This window comes from Camelina sativa, chromosome 14 (genome assembly GCF_030686135.1).
Source record: "Camelina sativa cultivar CO46 ecotype springtype chromosome 14, ASM3068613v1".
Lineage (NCBI taxonomy): Eukaryota > Viridiplantae > Streptophyta > Magnoliopsida > Brassicales > Brassicaceae > Camelina > Camelina sativa.
Window position 1 is genome coordinate 13,547,344 of NC_141893.1, and position 14,296 is coordinate 13,561,639.

Below are 14,296 nucleotides of genomic sequence, written 5' to 3' on the forward strand. Positions count from 1 at the left end.
CAAATCCAAAAATAGTCACTATAAAAGTCTACTCTTTTATTATCGGAAGAAGACTTCGTCCGACAGTCATAACTAAAAAGTCAAGAATTTGGTCAATTGCAAAAATACACTTTAGTAGACTGCAAACGAAGTATCCGACAGAAAGATTATAATGCAGTCTGAACCATATTTTTTTGTTTTCAAATGAAATTAAGGAGACTGAAATTTCAGTCTACGGGCTCGAAACTCGATAAATTTTTAATTGCAAAATTGACCACATAGTAGACTTTACATGATATTATAACGATTAAACTAACAAATGAAGTCTAATTTCGCAAAAAAATCAAGGAAAATCACGAAATCTACCGGAAAATAACCTTATTGGTGGTTGTTTCGCAATGTCAAGCACTGAGGACGTCGTCTTTAGTCACCACGGAAGAAACCCAGCACCAATTTAATCACTATCCAAGAATCATGACATATAGCAAGATGAATGCACTTGCAAATTTTCTTGGATTAAAATGGAGAGAAGATGGAAGAAAATGAAGTTCTCATAGCATTGAGTGTTATTTAAGCTTACAAATTCAGGTTGTTGAAGCTTTAACAACTTCAAATTTGGTTGTTCATGGTTGTTGGAAAATTGATGGTGGTGGCACAATCGTAAATAAAAGAAGAAGATGAGGATATGGATGTAATAAACATTTTCGCAAGAAATTCAAATAAATCAGAAATAGTGGCATTTTTGTGAATACAATAAATGAACAAGAATTTAATAAGGAAAAAATGGCAAATGTTGGAGAGAAAAAAAAACATTGCAATTGACTCAAGTTAGAGTCAACTTTTTGGAAGCATCCCATATATTATCAGTAAAATGGAAAATGTCATCATCAATAATTATCTTTGTGTAGAGGATTTATAAGTTGGAGATTTATGATTACAAATTGATAGTATAAGATAAAGTCGTCCACCATGTTTTGTTCTTTTTTTTTTTTTTTTTTTTTTGACAAGTTTTTGTTCTTTTTTTTTTAAGTGGATGTGATCTTATTGTGTTTTTGTCTTTTTGGAGTTATGTATCATGTGCGTATGCGCATTAACACCCGACAATCTACGATAATAATCATATCATCAAATACTTTAATACAATTTTTATATTTCTTTTTCATTATGTCAATTACTAAGGTTAAAAGTACATTAAAATTAACGAAAACGAACTTGCGAAATTGGAATTTTTTTTGGTGTATTTTATATGTTATTAAGTCTATTGAAACTTTAAAGAAATGCGCAATCATATATTCATACCAAAATATCATTCCAGCTTTGTGGATGAGAGGTACGAGAAATCATAACGATTGTTTGAAATGGATAGATGTTTTTTACTTTCTGTAGTGTTACTAAATTGTGTGATGTATGTAAGTAATCTCTAGACCGCAATGGTCTTTGTCCGCCTAGTACGAATCCAATTCCGATATCTACTGAGCTTTAGTGGTTTTACTAAGTTCTTTCCTTTTACTATCTTTAAAGACTTTATAACTCAATAAGTCAATATCATACTAATAGTAATATACGATACATTCAAAATATTGACTTTGACTCGACGCTCACATGTTGGCTACCAAGAAAAATTACTAGATTGGATCAATTCAGACGTTGTTTTCCACAAGTCCTCCATTGACTTATTTATACAGCTGGGTGGTTTCCAAATTCTAACCTGTTTTTTAGCTAACCAATGCCGAAAAAGTGAAGAGCAAGCTTAAAAAATGGTGTTGAGACCCAATGCTAGGATGATGTTTTACATTCAAACATTTAGACAAGAAAAGTACTGAGACAAGAGTTAAAAAAGTTTCCTTTCTTAAGTTGCATTGATGAAATCAGAGTTGTGTGTTCCCTAAGTTAACAGAGGAGACAAACGATGATGATAAATTACATCCAGAACAGACCCATATTTTTCCTCTTCAGACTCGCCACACAAACCTCTATAACTGAAAGAAGCTGAAAAAACCACTCTCTTTCTTTATTTTTAGTACGAGTTTTGCCAGAGCTGCTGCTGGGTTTGATTCGACTGTTGACCAGCCTGAGACCCAGCACCATCCCTAGGGTTTTGCTGCTGGCGCTCGAGTGACATTTCAGTTTGGGACTGATAGAAATTTGGGTATCCATGAGATCCATAATGCTGTTGTTGCTGAGCTTGGCGATATCCTCCCGCTGCTTGCTGGGTCTGCTGTTGTTGTTGTTGTTGTTGGTGTAGTTGTAATTGCTGCTGTGCTTGGAGGTTGTAGTACGTGTTAGCTGGGACACCTGACATGGTTCTGGAACCATGACCGTGATGCCACATCGCCGAGTTTTCGTTCTGAAAAATTAAATCAAAAGAGAAAAAAACGTCATCAAAAGGTTCATGTCTGAAACCAAAAAAAAAATGGTAAGGAACTGAACATAAACGAGAAGGTACCTGCTGTTGTTGCTGATGTTGCTGCTGCTGCTGCTGCTGCTGCTGTTGCTGAAGTGCCAGTAAGTGATTACTCTCTTTGTATTGAGAACTAAGAACATCTTCATAATCGAGTGTTGTACCAGTAGGAGCAGACTGTTGGTTAAGAGGGAAGCTTGCAGCAGATCCAACGTTGGTTGAGTTTCCAAATCCATAAGCGGAGGCAGGCGCCGTTGCAGACTGAGGCAGATTACCGGGAGAGACGTTCGTTTTGTACTGCGGAAGCAATGAGGCAGCTAGCTGGTGATATGAGCTGTTACCAAATGTTTGCTGGAAAGCAGATGGCATGTATGGATAGTTCTGAGGCATTACAGGATAACTGATCATGTTTGCATAGTGCGTTAGAGGCAATGTGGGTTGAGAGTAAGGATGCATTGGAAGCTGTTGAGGAAGAGCTGGTCCAGTAGCGATATTAGCACTAGGTAAGGTTTGCTGAGCTGGCTGTGTTGCCGGGATTCCACTGCCTCGGAGAGCCTGCAATGTAAAAGCATATAATCAAAATCATACTAACCCCTCTTCTAGATCCCTCAAGATCTAACTTTGTGCCAACAAGCAGATTAAAGCCAAATCCAGAATCTCGAAATTTAGTTTTCGAATCTGAAGTAACTACTGCCTTTGGCAAGTAAACAAAACAGTACCCATGTGACAACTAACAACACATTACTACTTCTGAATAAAAAAAGCTAAGAGAAAGAGAAAAGGATTATTTACCTCTGGCATGGAAATGCTTTGGCCACCAAGTGATGAAGCATTGTTGCTATTTCTTGACTGCAGAGACTGTGCAACTGAGAAAGGTGAGTACTGGAACTCAAGTTCCCTCACACTTTGTGCTGTTTGTGCAAATAAAGCGTTGGGAACTGAGTGAGTATACCCCTGCTGAGACAAAAACGAACAAGAACTAATGTTAACATTCAAGATTACATGGGCATCACTTCAGAGCTCTTTCAGCAAAAATATGAACAGCTTGAATGCATTATTTAAAAAAAGCAAAACAAGATTCTTTTAGAAGCTTTCACAAATACTTTGGATTTTCAAAACCTTTGAAATTTGGTCCTGCTATGAAAAGCAATGCACAGGTAACTTACCATCACATTTGATAACGAAGCAAGATTCTGCATCTGATTCTGTGCATTTGTCTGTGAGGCATCATATACAGTATTCATCTGCTGCTGCTTAGCATTTTCATACGCATACCCTGGCTCAGGCTGCGCAAATGTGTACTGGTGCTCCTGAGCGCCCTCAGAGTTTTCTTGCTTCAAAACCTCTCGCCTCGACTCTAAAGATTCATCATAATTTTCAGTAGCAGGTGCGTGGACCATATTTCCATTGGCTGTACCTTCAAGATGTTCATCGCCATAGTACTCAGTATTTCTGCAAACAAGTAAGATATTGGTAAGCAGGATATAAAAAAGAAACCCATAAAAAAATTAGAAAAAAAAAAAACAGAATACCTTGCATCTGGATGTTCAATCTGTGGAGCTACATCAGAAGTCTCTTCTACGCTGTTGCTCAAAGGTCTTGATCCAAAACCTCCAAAGCTTCCGAAACTTAATTGCGAGCATTCTTCGGTATGGATTAGCAAATGGTTTGGAATTACAACAGCAGGTCTATCTTCTTCATGTGAGGCTTCTTGATCATGACTATCTACGGTTTGTTGTTGATAATTGGCTGGACGAGACGAAACATCATCGTCATCTGAAAAGTAATAATGAGACGGTGAATAAAAATTAACCATCAAGAATACCAAAAGATCCTCATAAGCTTCTAATTCTCTAACTTATCTTTTTGTTGAAAATCTCTACCACCAAAAGATGATTTAGAAAAGAAGAACAGAAAAGTACTGTTTCGGGACAATCCAACCAACAAATAGTTTTTCATCACCCCCAGCAGGATAATAAGCCTATTTGGATTCCCATGATCAATAAACACAAGCCCACCCCAACATGAACAGAAAAAAATTTGATCATAATTGCACACACTAGCAATCATTGTGATTTAATTGATGAAAAGACATTGTCATTCACAGCATAAACATATGCCATTCAATAGAAAAACAAAAACCAGACAAACACACACCAGCATGTATATCCGAGATAAGCAATGGGAAACATATTATAAAGATTCAAAAATATTACCTTTGTGGTGCTCTACTGGATGGTTCTGTGTCTGATATGGATTATCATCAAATTCTGATGAAACTGCAGAGTCATCTTCTTGAACAGAGTCAGCTTGCACATGATCGACTCCACGAATTTGAGAAGGTTCATTTTCTGCTAAATGTATATTTTCTAACCGGTCCTTCAAATGTTGCTCTCCTCTATCGGATTGGAAATCAGCTGGACCATTGCATACCTCTGATTCTGCTGGTGCTACTGATACAGAAGATGTACGAGGTGCCAGTGGCTTCTCAATCGATGGCCATTCATCTCTAACAGGGACCTGCTGATTTGCACTAGCTTCATGCTCATGACTTATCTCAGAACGCATATTGACATTTTGCTTCACTGTCTTGTTCTGTGGTATACCCATCTTCACAATGTCAGCCATAGACCTCTGGCCAGGAGCGCCAAACCATGCAGTTTGATGTCCAGAAGCCGGCTGTGATGATGATATTACATCACCCGAGGTAACAGATGACAATTTATTTTCCGTAGCGACGGAATCACTGCAAAAGATAAACAGCATACATGAGCCAAAATAAAATCATGTACAAACCATAATTCAAGGAAAAATAAGCTACAAAAGTGAAATGTCTACTGGAAAAAGTAAGGTCTATATGGAGCACACATTCAACTGTAATGCATGATCTTGAAAAACCAATAACCATATCTGACCTCATCATACAACACCAGAAACTAAGATTTCTCGTTGCTTCTAGTTAATAAAACAGACACTGTACGTGAAAGATTCTCTAGTACTGGCTCAGATTTTCATAAAATAAAGTCTTGCAATGAACCAGTATACATAATTCTGATATTCTACAACCTACCTAAGCCATATAGTTCATATAAATTCAACTGAGAAACTGAATGAGTAACTAAATGATTCAATATGAAACACACAAAACTGCCACTGATTTTTTTTCATCTGCATTCAAACTCCCAACTCCAAAAAGAAAGAGGGCCACTCAAGAGAAAACCTGTTTTGTGTCTGATGGTGGTCCGCCACTCCAGAAGCAGAAGACCAAGAAGCTGTGTAACCTTGTGGTCCACTTTCTTTCTTGTTTGTGGATTTTCCTTGGAAGTTTCCAGAATCTGAACAACAGAAGCATATAAGCATGATTCTTACAGTTAAATCTTATGTATTCAAGAGATCATAATTATACCTGTAGAGCTGAAATGGGTAGATCCACCTCTCCCGCTATAACGATCAGAACCACCTCTAGCACCACGGTTATACGTGTTATTAGCACCACGAGGCCGAGAATCCGGTGTATCCCTAGTCTGAATAGAAAAAGAAAAACTATTAAAATCACCAAAATTCCAGTTAATCAAAATGATAACAAGCTAAAACAAGAGTTTGATTTTATTCCAGCAGACCATCTAGAGTCAGTTACTAGTACATGATAACTAGCTAAACCTAGAGTTCATTTTATTCCAGCAAAATATCTAGAGTCAGGTACGACATGAGGACACGTTTAAAGGCACTCAGGTATAAAAACATCACACTGCGACAATATTTCAATATCAGTAGATCTGTCAATGTCGAAATTGTGTACTAGAAACAAAATGTTATATCACACATAGTATAAGTATGCACTAATACACAGATTGTGCCAGTAGTTTGCGTTTAAAATGCAAACACTGAACACCAACAAAAGGCACTTCCTTGGTCTATTATTCCATAAGAATACGAGTTTACAGGATTGACTCACCTCTTTCTTCTTTTCTTTCTTGCTCTTTACCTCGTGAAATGGATCTGAAATACAAAGAAAAAAGTATCAATATCAGTATTGACGCCAACTGCAACAAAGACAAGCCTTGGACAGGGAGAAACTAAAGATCATGACCTAAGAAGGTAATGATATCAGAAACCAAAACCAGCTAGAAAGTTTGACACTTGCAAGGGGAACACAAACAACTTTAGGACAATGACCTAATGCAGAAGAAGAACAAAAACAAAACTTTGGCTCATTCAGAATCAAAACCCCAATCAAACCCTTATAGAAACCCTCAGAGTAATCAGTCAATTCTCCTCAGGATACATAAAAACCCTACTTTTCTTCACCACCAAAATACACAGAGAGAGAGGATTGAGGAGGGGGGGAAATTAAATTAAATTAAAAAAAATAAAAGGAGGAACCTTGAGAGAGGAGGCGAGCAACGGCTTCGTTAGGCTCCATATTGCACTCTTTAAGCATAGCATAGATCTCAGCCTCGGGAGCGTTTACAATTTCCTTCAAGCTTTTTACTATTTCTCTAGACCCTGACGGGATATCGTTATTAGCTTTCCTCCCTCCGGCACTTCCGCCGCCGCCCACCTTGCTGCTCATCTTTATCCGCCTTTAAAAAAAAAAAAACAGCTACCTCTCTCTGTCCCTCTCTTAGATCTGAAACGAAATAACGAAGCTTTTTTGGAGTTTTTTTTCTGTGGCTTCTTCTCTCTTTATAGTCTCGCGACAATACGAAAGAAGACGAAGACGAAGAACGGAAGCAGACGGGAAGAGAGAGATGATGATATATCTGTAGAATGAATGAAACCCTCTCGAGAGATTTTTTTTTCACCTAATTGTTTCTTTTCCTTTTTTTATTTTTTTTCAATTGCCTTTTCAAAATTGTTAAATTACTGTACCGGTTTAAACCATCCGTCTCATAATCAAACCGAACCAAACCCACTTAATGAGATTCAGACATGGTACTTTTGTCTAATTTTGAATTTATGTAATGATGAGCAATGTAAGATCTTTACATGTGCAATGCAATGCAACAACCCACATGTATATAACTCTCGTGATCAGTCTTTTAATCGAGACTCTTGCACTAAGTAATAACTTGTAATTTTAAAAACCTAGTTTGATGGATGCATATATCGCCAAGAGTCAAGAGGCAAGTCCTCTTCAACTGTACTATATATCCTAAAGGGGGTAATATTTTCTGTCGGTATGTAGTCGTGTTTTGTGTTCTTGCGTACAATAGCGTTTCTTGCCGCGGAAGGCCTAAATTGATATATTTGTACTTGTGTCGTCAGTCGTGGATAAATCCTATAATACATACTAGCTCTGAGTCTCTGACAGATATCAATCAATCTACACATGATAAGAAAGGAGTTAAATTGACGATTGATTTGGATTTATATCGCTTCATATGAAAGATTACGAGTTTTGGATTACAACTTTGGACAAAGTTAAGCACATGAACTTTCTAAATATACAAATAACCAGAAAGATTGTATTACAGAAAAGGTTAGAAACAAATGAAAGGAAAAGAAACACTTATTTAGAAGGGAAGAAACAAATAAAGAGAGAGAAAGAATCGCAACTGGGTTTAATAAGCAGATTCCTTATGTTTTTCATAGGAAACACTTTACCTACAAGTCTTTGGACTTTGGTGTTGTTCGATTTAGTACGACATGCAACAGTTAAAAAAGGACCTATCCTAGCTAGCTTTTTAACAAAACAATCTTCAAAAATGCTCCAAATATCAGCGTTGATTTAAAATGTATTTGGTGAGAGAACTCTGATATAATATAATCTCCATGTCATAATCTTGCCACTGATACAATTAATAAGCCAGTTCTTCTTGTAAAATCTCTTATTAACCACATTCCCATCTCATATCTTAGTTACTATCGGTGGGAGATGATGAGATTTGAAGTTTCCCACCAAGAAAGAAGGAGCTTCTTATATATTTTTTCATGTACTATAAGTTTATCTGTAAATACCTTTTCCTCTTTATGGTGTTTTCTCTTTGCTTGCCGATTCTTCTAGCTTCCTAGTTTCTCCTTTCTCAAGTTTTCTTATATTCTCTCCTACATGTCTTCGCATCCCTTCTCTCTCCCATCCCAAGAAATCTTTGATTCTATGATTCTCTTTTCTCTTCATCTTTATAATAACATATATCTATCACCTGAGACGGAACTTCTTCGCAACCATTCTTTCTTTCCTCTATCAAATCCAAAGAACTACCTGAAGACTATATCTCTCTTTTTCTCTCAAAAGCTTTTCAACTACACGGATAACGGAAACAAAATGACTCACCGTATAACTTCTCGATGTTTCTCCATCATGCTTCTATGTCTTCTAATCACTTCACGTAATCTCTCTGCGTCTAATACATTATTAGAACAGTGAATAAGCTTTGTTTAATTTTCCTGCAAATTCTGAAATATTTTGTTATGAAAGGATACAACGAACTGACCTGATTTTTTTGATGATTGGTTTCAGCTCTAGATGTTATAGCTCAGGGTCAGGGAGGACAAGGTGATATACCAGTTGTTAATCCTACAGCTCCCGGTGGTAGCACCACCACACCAACCATAACCCAGCCATCACCGCCTACCTCAACATTCCCAGGTCCAACTACACCAACAACTACACCAACTGGAGGTTATCCACCACTTGATGGTACCACACCAACCGGTGGTTACCCGCCACTTGATGGCACCTCACCTCCAGGTGGTGGTGGTGATGTTGGTGGTGGTTACGGTGGTGGTAATGCACCTGGTGGAGGTGGTGACACTGGTGCAGGTGGAGGAGGTGGCGGCGGTTATGGTGGTGGTGCACCTGGTGGCGGAGGAGGAGGTGACACCGGTGCAGGAGGTGGTGGTGCAACTGGTGGTGGTGGTGGTGGTGGTGACACTGGTGCAGGGGGAAGTGGCCAGTGGTGTATAGCGAAAGCAAATGCTTCGCCAACATCATTACAGGTGGCTTTGGATTACGCATGTGGGTATGGAGGAGCTGATTGTGGCCAGATCCAACAAGGTGCAGCCTGTTACGAGCCTAACACTATTCGTGATCATGCTTCCTTTGCTTTCAATAGTTATTACCAGAAGCATCCTGGTTCAGACAGCTGCAATTTTGGAGGGGCAGCCCAACTTACCAGTACAGATCCAAGTAAGACATATTAGAATTTTTTATGCACAAGTCTACAAAGATTTTAATCATAAGAGACAGGAAACTAGAATTAAGTTACCTGCACAGCATCCATGTTTCCTTTGTCTTTGTTACCTCCATGGGGTGTATGAGCTACTTGAGACCTCCACAACTGATAGATGTTTTGAGTATCTAGAATCAGTTCATGAACCTAAGAATACTATCCCACCATATGATTCTAATGTGTAAATTTTCGCCTATTATACTAAAGATAAATATAGACTTGGTATTCATCTCTGCTGTTATACTGCTCCAGGTAAAGGAAGCTGTCACTTCTCATCATCATCAGGAACAGTCAGGTATGTTTCTCCTTCAACTAAACTAGCGCCTTAACCTGCCAAAAAGTGAAAAAATAACAGTAATTTTTTTTTAACCAAATGCAGCACAAGCCCACCAAGTCAAATGAGTCCACCAGATTTTAATTCCCCACCATCATCTACATACCCACCCCCTATAACAACTCCAACTACAGGCACAACTGGTTCTGGACCACCATTCGGCGTGGCAGAGCCAACAGGGCTTCCAAGTTCAGCAACACATGTGTCACATAGCCTTCTCTCAATCTTTACAGCAGTTGGGATACTAATGCCACTGCTCAGGGAAAATTATCTTTAAACGGTTTCAGGGTTTAATCATTCTCTGCGAATTATGAGGCGCGTTATCCATACCTACCATCACGATATATGGAGTTTGAGAAAGCAGCCGTGATCAGCAAGAAGATTTGAATCCAAGACCTTACTCTCACCATTTGTTGTATTGCTATAGTTCATCACTGAAAGTATATTTATTTAGTAGGAGATATTACAAAATCAAAGGGCTTAGGATATATACATTCTTGTAGACACATTAAGCATAATGTAACTCTCCACAGTTTTAGAAAATAAAATACTTAGGGAACGGTTAAAAAATACAAAAGCAATGTCAGACATGATTAATTGTACAAAGATATAACAGAAAATAATATGAAAGCTACTTCAAGTAGCTACTTACCTGCAGCATTCCAAAACATGTAGGCACAGCGACAATGACAGACAAGCTCCATGATACCTGCAGCATTTCCAAACAGTTTCTACAAGGATGAAAATATCCTTTATATGCACTTTCCGACTCATGATCTTATAAGTACACATTTTTGATCCAGTTCCGTGTGAAATCATACGCGAGTAAAATTTCAATCTGTTAGCAGCATATAGTTCCAAATACAAAGCATATCATAACGAGCGGATAAATGAAAGCACGTTTGAATTGAGTACTGAAATGGAGCAAATAAAACAGGACATTATCTCTTGTGTCTTCATACACATTGTTACAGTGATTTCTACAGATGATTCCTTTTGTCAAGGAGCATAGTTATATCAAGAAAAGGATCGATACAACTGTGACACCAATTATTGCTACAGTGGCAAGAACTGAATTCTGATCAAATGCTTTCTGCAAGCTGCCTGCTCGTGAGAAATGCTGGAAAGCCAGAAAACAAGAGATCGCTAAAGAAAGGATAGCCCCTTCTTGTTTCCCTCTGCATGTATATGAATTCAATAAGTTCGACTAATGAAAGAGAAAACCTTGATCACAAGACATTAACATTCGTAAGACTCTAACCTTATGCTCATAACTTGATATGGCGCCACAATCACCAAGAGTAATGCTATAAATGGCAGCTCAAGTTCACCTATAAACAAGGCATTTTTAAGAATTACAAACAAAGGCATGTAAATGGCAGTTGAACAGAAAAATCCAGTACTGGAATTCGATAGCTTATAACCTAACCTACTTGAAGACAAATACAAACCTGGGAAAGAGAAGAACAGTCGAGTAAGAAGCGCCAGGAATGCTGCCCAGATGCCATACTCACCCCTGCAAATCAGAAGCAGGATTTTTAAGTTTAATGACTTCAAGATGGGCTATATGATCATGCCAAGTTCTCTCATCCATCATAACGGAAAAGAACGGAACAAAATCCACAAGAATTGGTGAATGGCAAGGTATCATAAAGCCAGCCATGAAGAAAAAGCTTACTTCATCCAGGAGACAATGCCCACAGGTGCTTGTAGAGCGAATAGTGGAACAACAAAGGACTTATGAATACCAGTACCCCTTGTAAGCATCAATGCACTACAAAAATAAAACACCATTCAGTATAATAACATCGAACTTGCACAATCATCTATCCTAATTTCACTTCCGCACATGATTCCAAGACAGTGAAAACAAGTATAACACAAGCTGGAATTCATGAAAATGCTACAACATCCGAAATGGAGCTAAAACTTCTAAGGAAATTCACAGATCAGCATTTTTCAACAGTTCGATGAGAGTGAGAGATCAATCATACACGCAAGAAATTGTGGAGATCCATTGTAGATTATGAACAGACAACATCGGAGCGGCATAACAAACCACACTCGATCCTCTCTTCCGCCGCTTCTCAACCTTGGCCGACACTGAAGCCGTTCGCTGACGATCAGACGATAACCTACCAACCAAAACGAATCAAACAAAAACCAAATCCCAAGTGTTTGAGAATTTGAAATCGCGTGTTGTTAGAGTATCTATATATATACCTTAGCGGATTGAAGGAAACATCAATCGCACTGTGACTTAGACCGGAGAGATTCGAAATGCGAGGCCGCCGGAGTTTTAGAGAGAGACAGGGTTTGTGGTGGTGGAGAGAGACGATCCAGGACGATGAGAGACAGAGACTCGCCATTGTATTTGTTTAGTAAGGGCCTCAGTGCGTTCAAACGTTGCGGTTGCAGGAGATTGCAGAAGCTGGCGATTGTGGTTTGAAGCCGTATTAATCGTTTTGAACAATTGGTTTAGCGGTTTAAAATTGGTGTGTTTGCGGGAGGTTTACAATTGGTTGACCAGCGGGTGCAATAGCGGTTAGAACATAATAAAATATAATATATAATATATAAATGTTTAAAAACACCAAATTTTTTATTAAACTTGATTTATAATTAAAATTTACTAAAAAATATTAAAATAATTATTCAAAAAACAAATAAATTTTATATTGAAATACTTATTTCTTTATACATTTGGCTTTTTACCAAAAATTTAATCAAGTAATTTGATAAATGACAAAACATATGCTTTAGATCATAGATCTTTTCTCTTTTCTCTTTTCTCTTAGATCGTGGGTTAGTAGTTGCATCGATAGGAATAGTCAATGAGAGTTGAAAAGAGTCACTGGTGATTTGTTTTAATATTTTTCACAAATAATCTTATTTTCTTAAATTTCTAACGAAATATTATATTTATTTAGATTTTTTTGAACTTATGTACGATATGCCATTAAATTTACATCAAGTTTTCCAGGTTATTGTTAATTGGAATATTATTTTCTTCTAATTGTTTATTTTATAATCTCTACAATCGTATCCGTACTTCATTTTTTCCATCTTTAATGAGTAAAATGGTTAGACAGAAGATATAACAAAAAAAATTCATTATCATTATTTAAAGTTTTTACGCAAAAAAAATATATATATATATATTCGAACCGCAATCGCCCGCAACCACAAACGGTTGCGGGAAACAGCTTTTAGAATTTAGTGGTTTGAAGTAGTTGGAAGCGATTAGGAGCAGTTTGTGTGATTGGTTCTAATCGCTAGCAATCGCTACTATCCGCAAACGCAACGTTTGCGGAAAACCAGTCAACACCTAAGTAGTAACACGGTGGTGGAAAAATGACGGAGTGATCATTCCATTAAATATTAATAATCGTTTTAATACATGATCGTTACATGGACGGTGTAGATTTCGCGGCAAATACTTCAAAGAATCTGAAATCTCCACCGTTGTTTGGTATCAAATCCAATGTAGGATTCCACGTCACCTTTAAAATATCCCAATTCAATTCAACAGAACATGGCAAAATATTTTAATATCCCATGAATTGTTTTAAAAATCATCCTTATATAATAAAACCGAAGTACACAACATTTTTTTGTAGACTATATAATAGATATATTTATGATTTTTTTGTTATAAACTTGTAACATAGATGTATTATAATATACGGGTTAGTCTGATTTTTGGTAAGTAAAGATAGTATGGATTTAGTTAATTATAGTAACATATAAATCAATTATAGGTAACATTTAAAAGATAAGAAATTCTCTCAACCGAATTAAAACAAAAATATGTAGATTCTTCTTTCACATTTATTTTATTTTATGTTTAAATTATTTTAATTTTTTTATCTAATATATTTAGTTAATAAAATTTATGATTTTTTCTACATATGATGTAATTTAAATTTTTTAAAACAGACATATATTGCTCAACTGATGAATAAAAAAAATATACAAAATGTCCTGCATCACCTAAGAAACCTAGGCAAAGATTCAAAGTCATATTAATAAAAAGAGACCAAAATGATTTTGAATACGAATGAGCAGAAACCTTGATTTATCAGGCATTGAAATTAAAAATTGTATGCATTTTATTATGGTTCTTTATTTTAAAGAATTTCAACTTTTAATAACTTAAAAAATTCAAATTTATAACTTTTTAAAATTTTTAAAGATTATTAATATTTCAATTATTAAAAAATTTATCTTTTTATAAAATGTTTAAGATATGAATAATATCTAAATTTATAAGAAGTTTAAATATTATAAGTATTTCAATTTCTAAAATAATAAAATTTATTCAAACATTTTAAATTTTAATAATATATACGAATTAAAATATCACATGATGGGTTATATGGCAGGACATGTTTGAGTTGATATTAA

The 14,296-nt window shown here is 36.5% G+C and overlaps 3 protein-coding genes and 1 long non-coding RNA gene across 6 annotated transcripts; 1 reads left to right on the plus strand and 3 right to left on the minus strand.

Moving 5' to 3' along the window:
* Positions 1-1,810: 1,810 nt before the first annotated feature.
* Positions 1,811-7,312, minus strand: LOC104741527 (uncharacterized). 3 transcript variants are annotated; one of them, XM_087485463.1, is made up of 10 exons: positions 6,764-7,312; positions 6,336-6,379; positions 5,787-5,904; positions 5,601-5,715; positions 4,597-5,126; positions 3,913-4,156; positions 3,547-3,832; positions 3,173-3,337; positions 2,426-2,935; positions 1,811-2,326 (listed from the first exon to the last, which is right to left on the minus strand). In XM_087485463.1, exons 1-10 carry the CDS (start codon positions 6,951-6,953, stop codon positions 1,997-1,999), a joined length of 2,532 nt encoding a protein of 843 aa, XP_087341589.1. In that variant the 5' UTR covers positions 6,954-7,312; the 3' UTR covers positions 1,811-1,996. The 3 variants fall into 3 exon arrangements, with proteins under 3 accessions (XP_087341589.1, XP_087341590.1, XP_087341592.1); XM_087485464.1 differs by having other exon boundaries at positions 3,173-3,334; positions 6,764-7,202; XM_087485466.1 differs by having other exon boundaries at positions 1,811-2,935; positions 6,764-6,962.
* Positions 7,313-8,142: 830 nt separating this feature from the next.
* Positions 8,143-8,956, minus strand: LOC147928158 (uncharacterized). The gene is made up of 2 exons (XR_015580461.1): positions 8,818-8,956; positions 8,143-8,727 (listed from the first exon to the last, which is right to left on the minus strand). It is a non-coding gene; the product is annotated as an uncharacterized LOC147928158 (long non-coding RNA).
* Positions 8,409-10,466, plus strand: LOC104741528 (uncharacterized). The gene is made up of 4 exons (XM_010462414.3): positions 8,409-8,712; positions 8,844-9,512; positions 9,808-9,850; positions 9,935-10,466. The coding sequence occupies exons 1-4, from the start codon at positions 8,433-8,435 to the stop codon at positions 10,164-10,166; spliced, it is 1,224 nt and encodes a 407-aa protein (XP_010460716.2). The 5' UTR covers positions 8,409-8,432; the 3' UTR covers positions 10,167-10,466.
* A 310-nt stretch (positions 10,467-10,776) lies between these two features.
* LOC104741529 (cold-regulated 413 inner membrane protein 2, chloroplastic) lies at positions 10,777-12,367 on the minus strand. Its single transcript, XM_010462415.2, has 6 exons — positions 12,113-12,367; positions 11,884-12,024; positions 11,568-11,663; positions 11,341-11,405; positions 11,151-11,220; positions 10,777-11,067 (listed from the first exon to the last, which is right to left on the minus strand). Exons 1-6 carry the CDS (start codon positions 12,256-12,258, stop codon positions 10,902-10,904), a joined length of 684 nt encoding a protein of 227 aa, XP_010460717.1. The 5' UTR covers positions 12,259-12,367; the 3' UTR covers positions 10,777-10,901.
* Positions 12,368-14,296: the final 1,929 nt, after the last annotated feature.

Coding starts and splice junctions, on each gene's coding strand:
- LOC104741527 (XM_087485466.1), bottom strand. CDS start 6,953: ATGAGCAGCAAGGTGGGCGGCGGCGGAAGTGCCGGAGGGAGGAAAGCT. Junction 5,905..6,335: donor AGAAAGAAAAGAAGAAAGAG/GTGAGTCAATCC, acceptor TTTTCTATTCAG/ACTAGGGATACACCGGATTC. Junction 4,157..4,596: donor TCCAGTAGAGCACCACAAAG/GTAATATTTTTG, acceptor ATTACTTTTCAG/ATGACGATGATGTTTCGTCT.
- LOC104741528 (XM_010462414.3), top strand. CDS start 8,433: ATGTCTTCGCATCCCTTCTCTCTCCCATCCCAAGAAATCTTTGATTCT. Junction 8,713..8,843: donor ATGTCTTCTAATCACTTCAC/GTAATCTCTCTG, acceptor GATTGGTTTCAG/CTCTAGATGTTATAGCTCAG. Junction 9,851..9,934: donor TCATCATCAGGAACAGTCAG/GTATGTTTCTCC, acceptor AACCAAATGCAG/CACAAGCCCACCAAGTCAAA.
- LOC104741529 (XM_010462415.2), bottom strand. CDS start 12,258: ATGGCGAGTCTCTGTCTCTCATCGTCCTGGATCGTCTCTCTCCACCAC. Junction 11,664..11,883: donor ATCTCCACAATTTCTTGCGT/GTATGATTGATC, acceptor TTATTTTTGTAG/TGCATTGATGCTTACAAGGG. Junction 11,068..11,150: donor TATCAAGTTATGAGCATAAG/GTTAGAGTCTTA, acceptor ATATACATGCAG/AGGGAAACAAGAAGGGGCTA.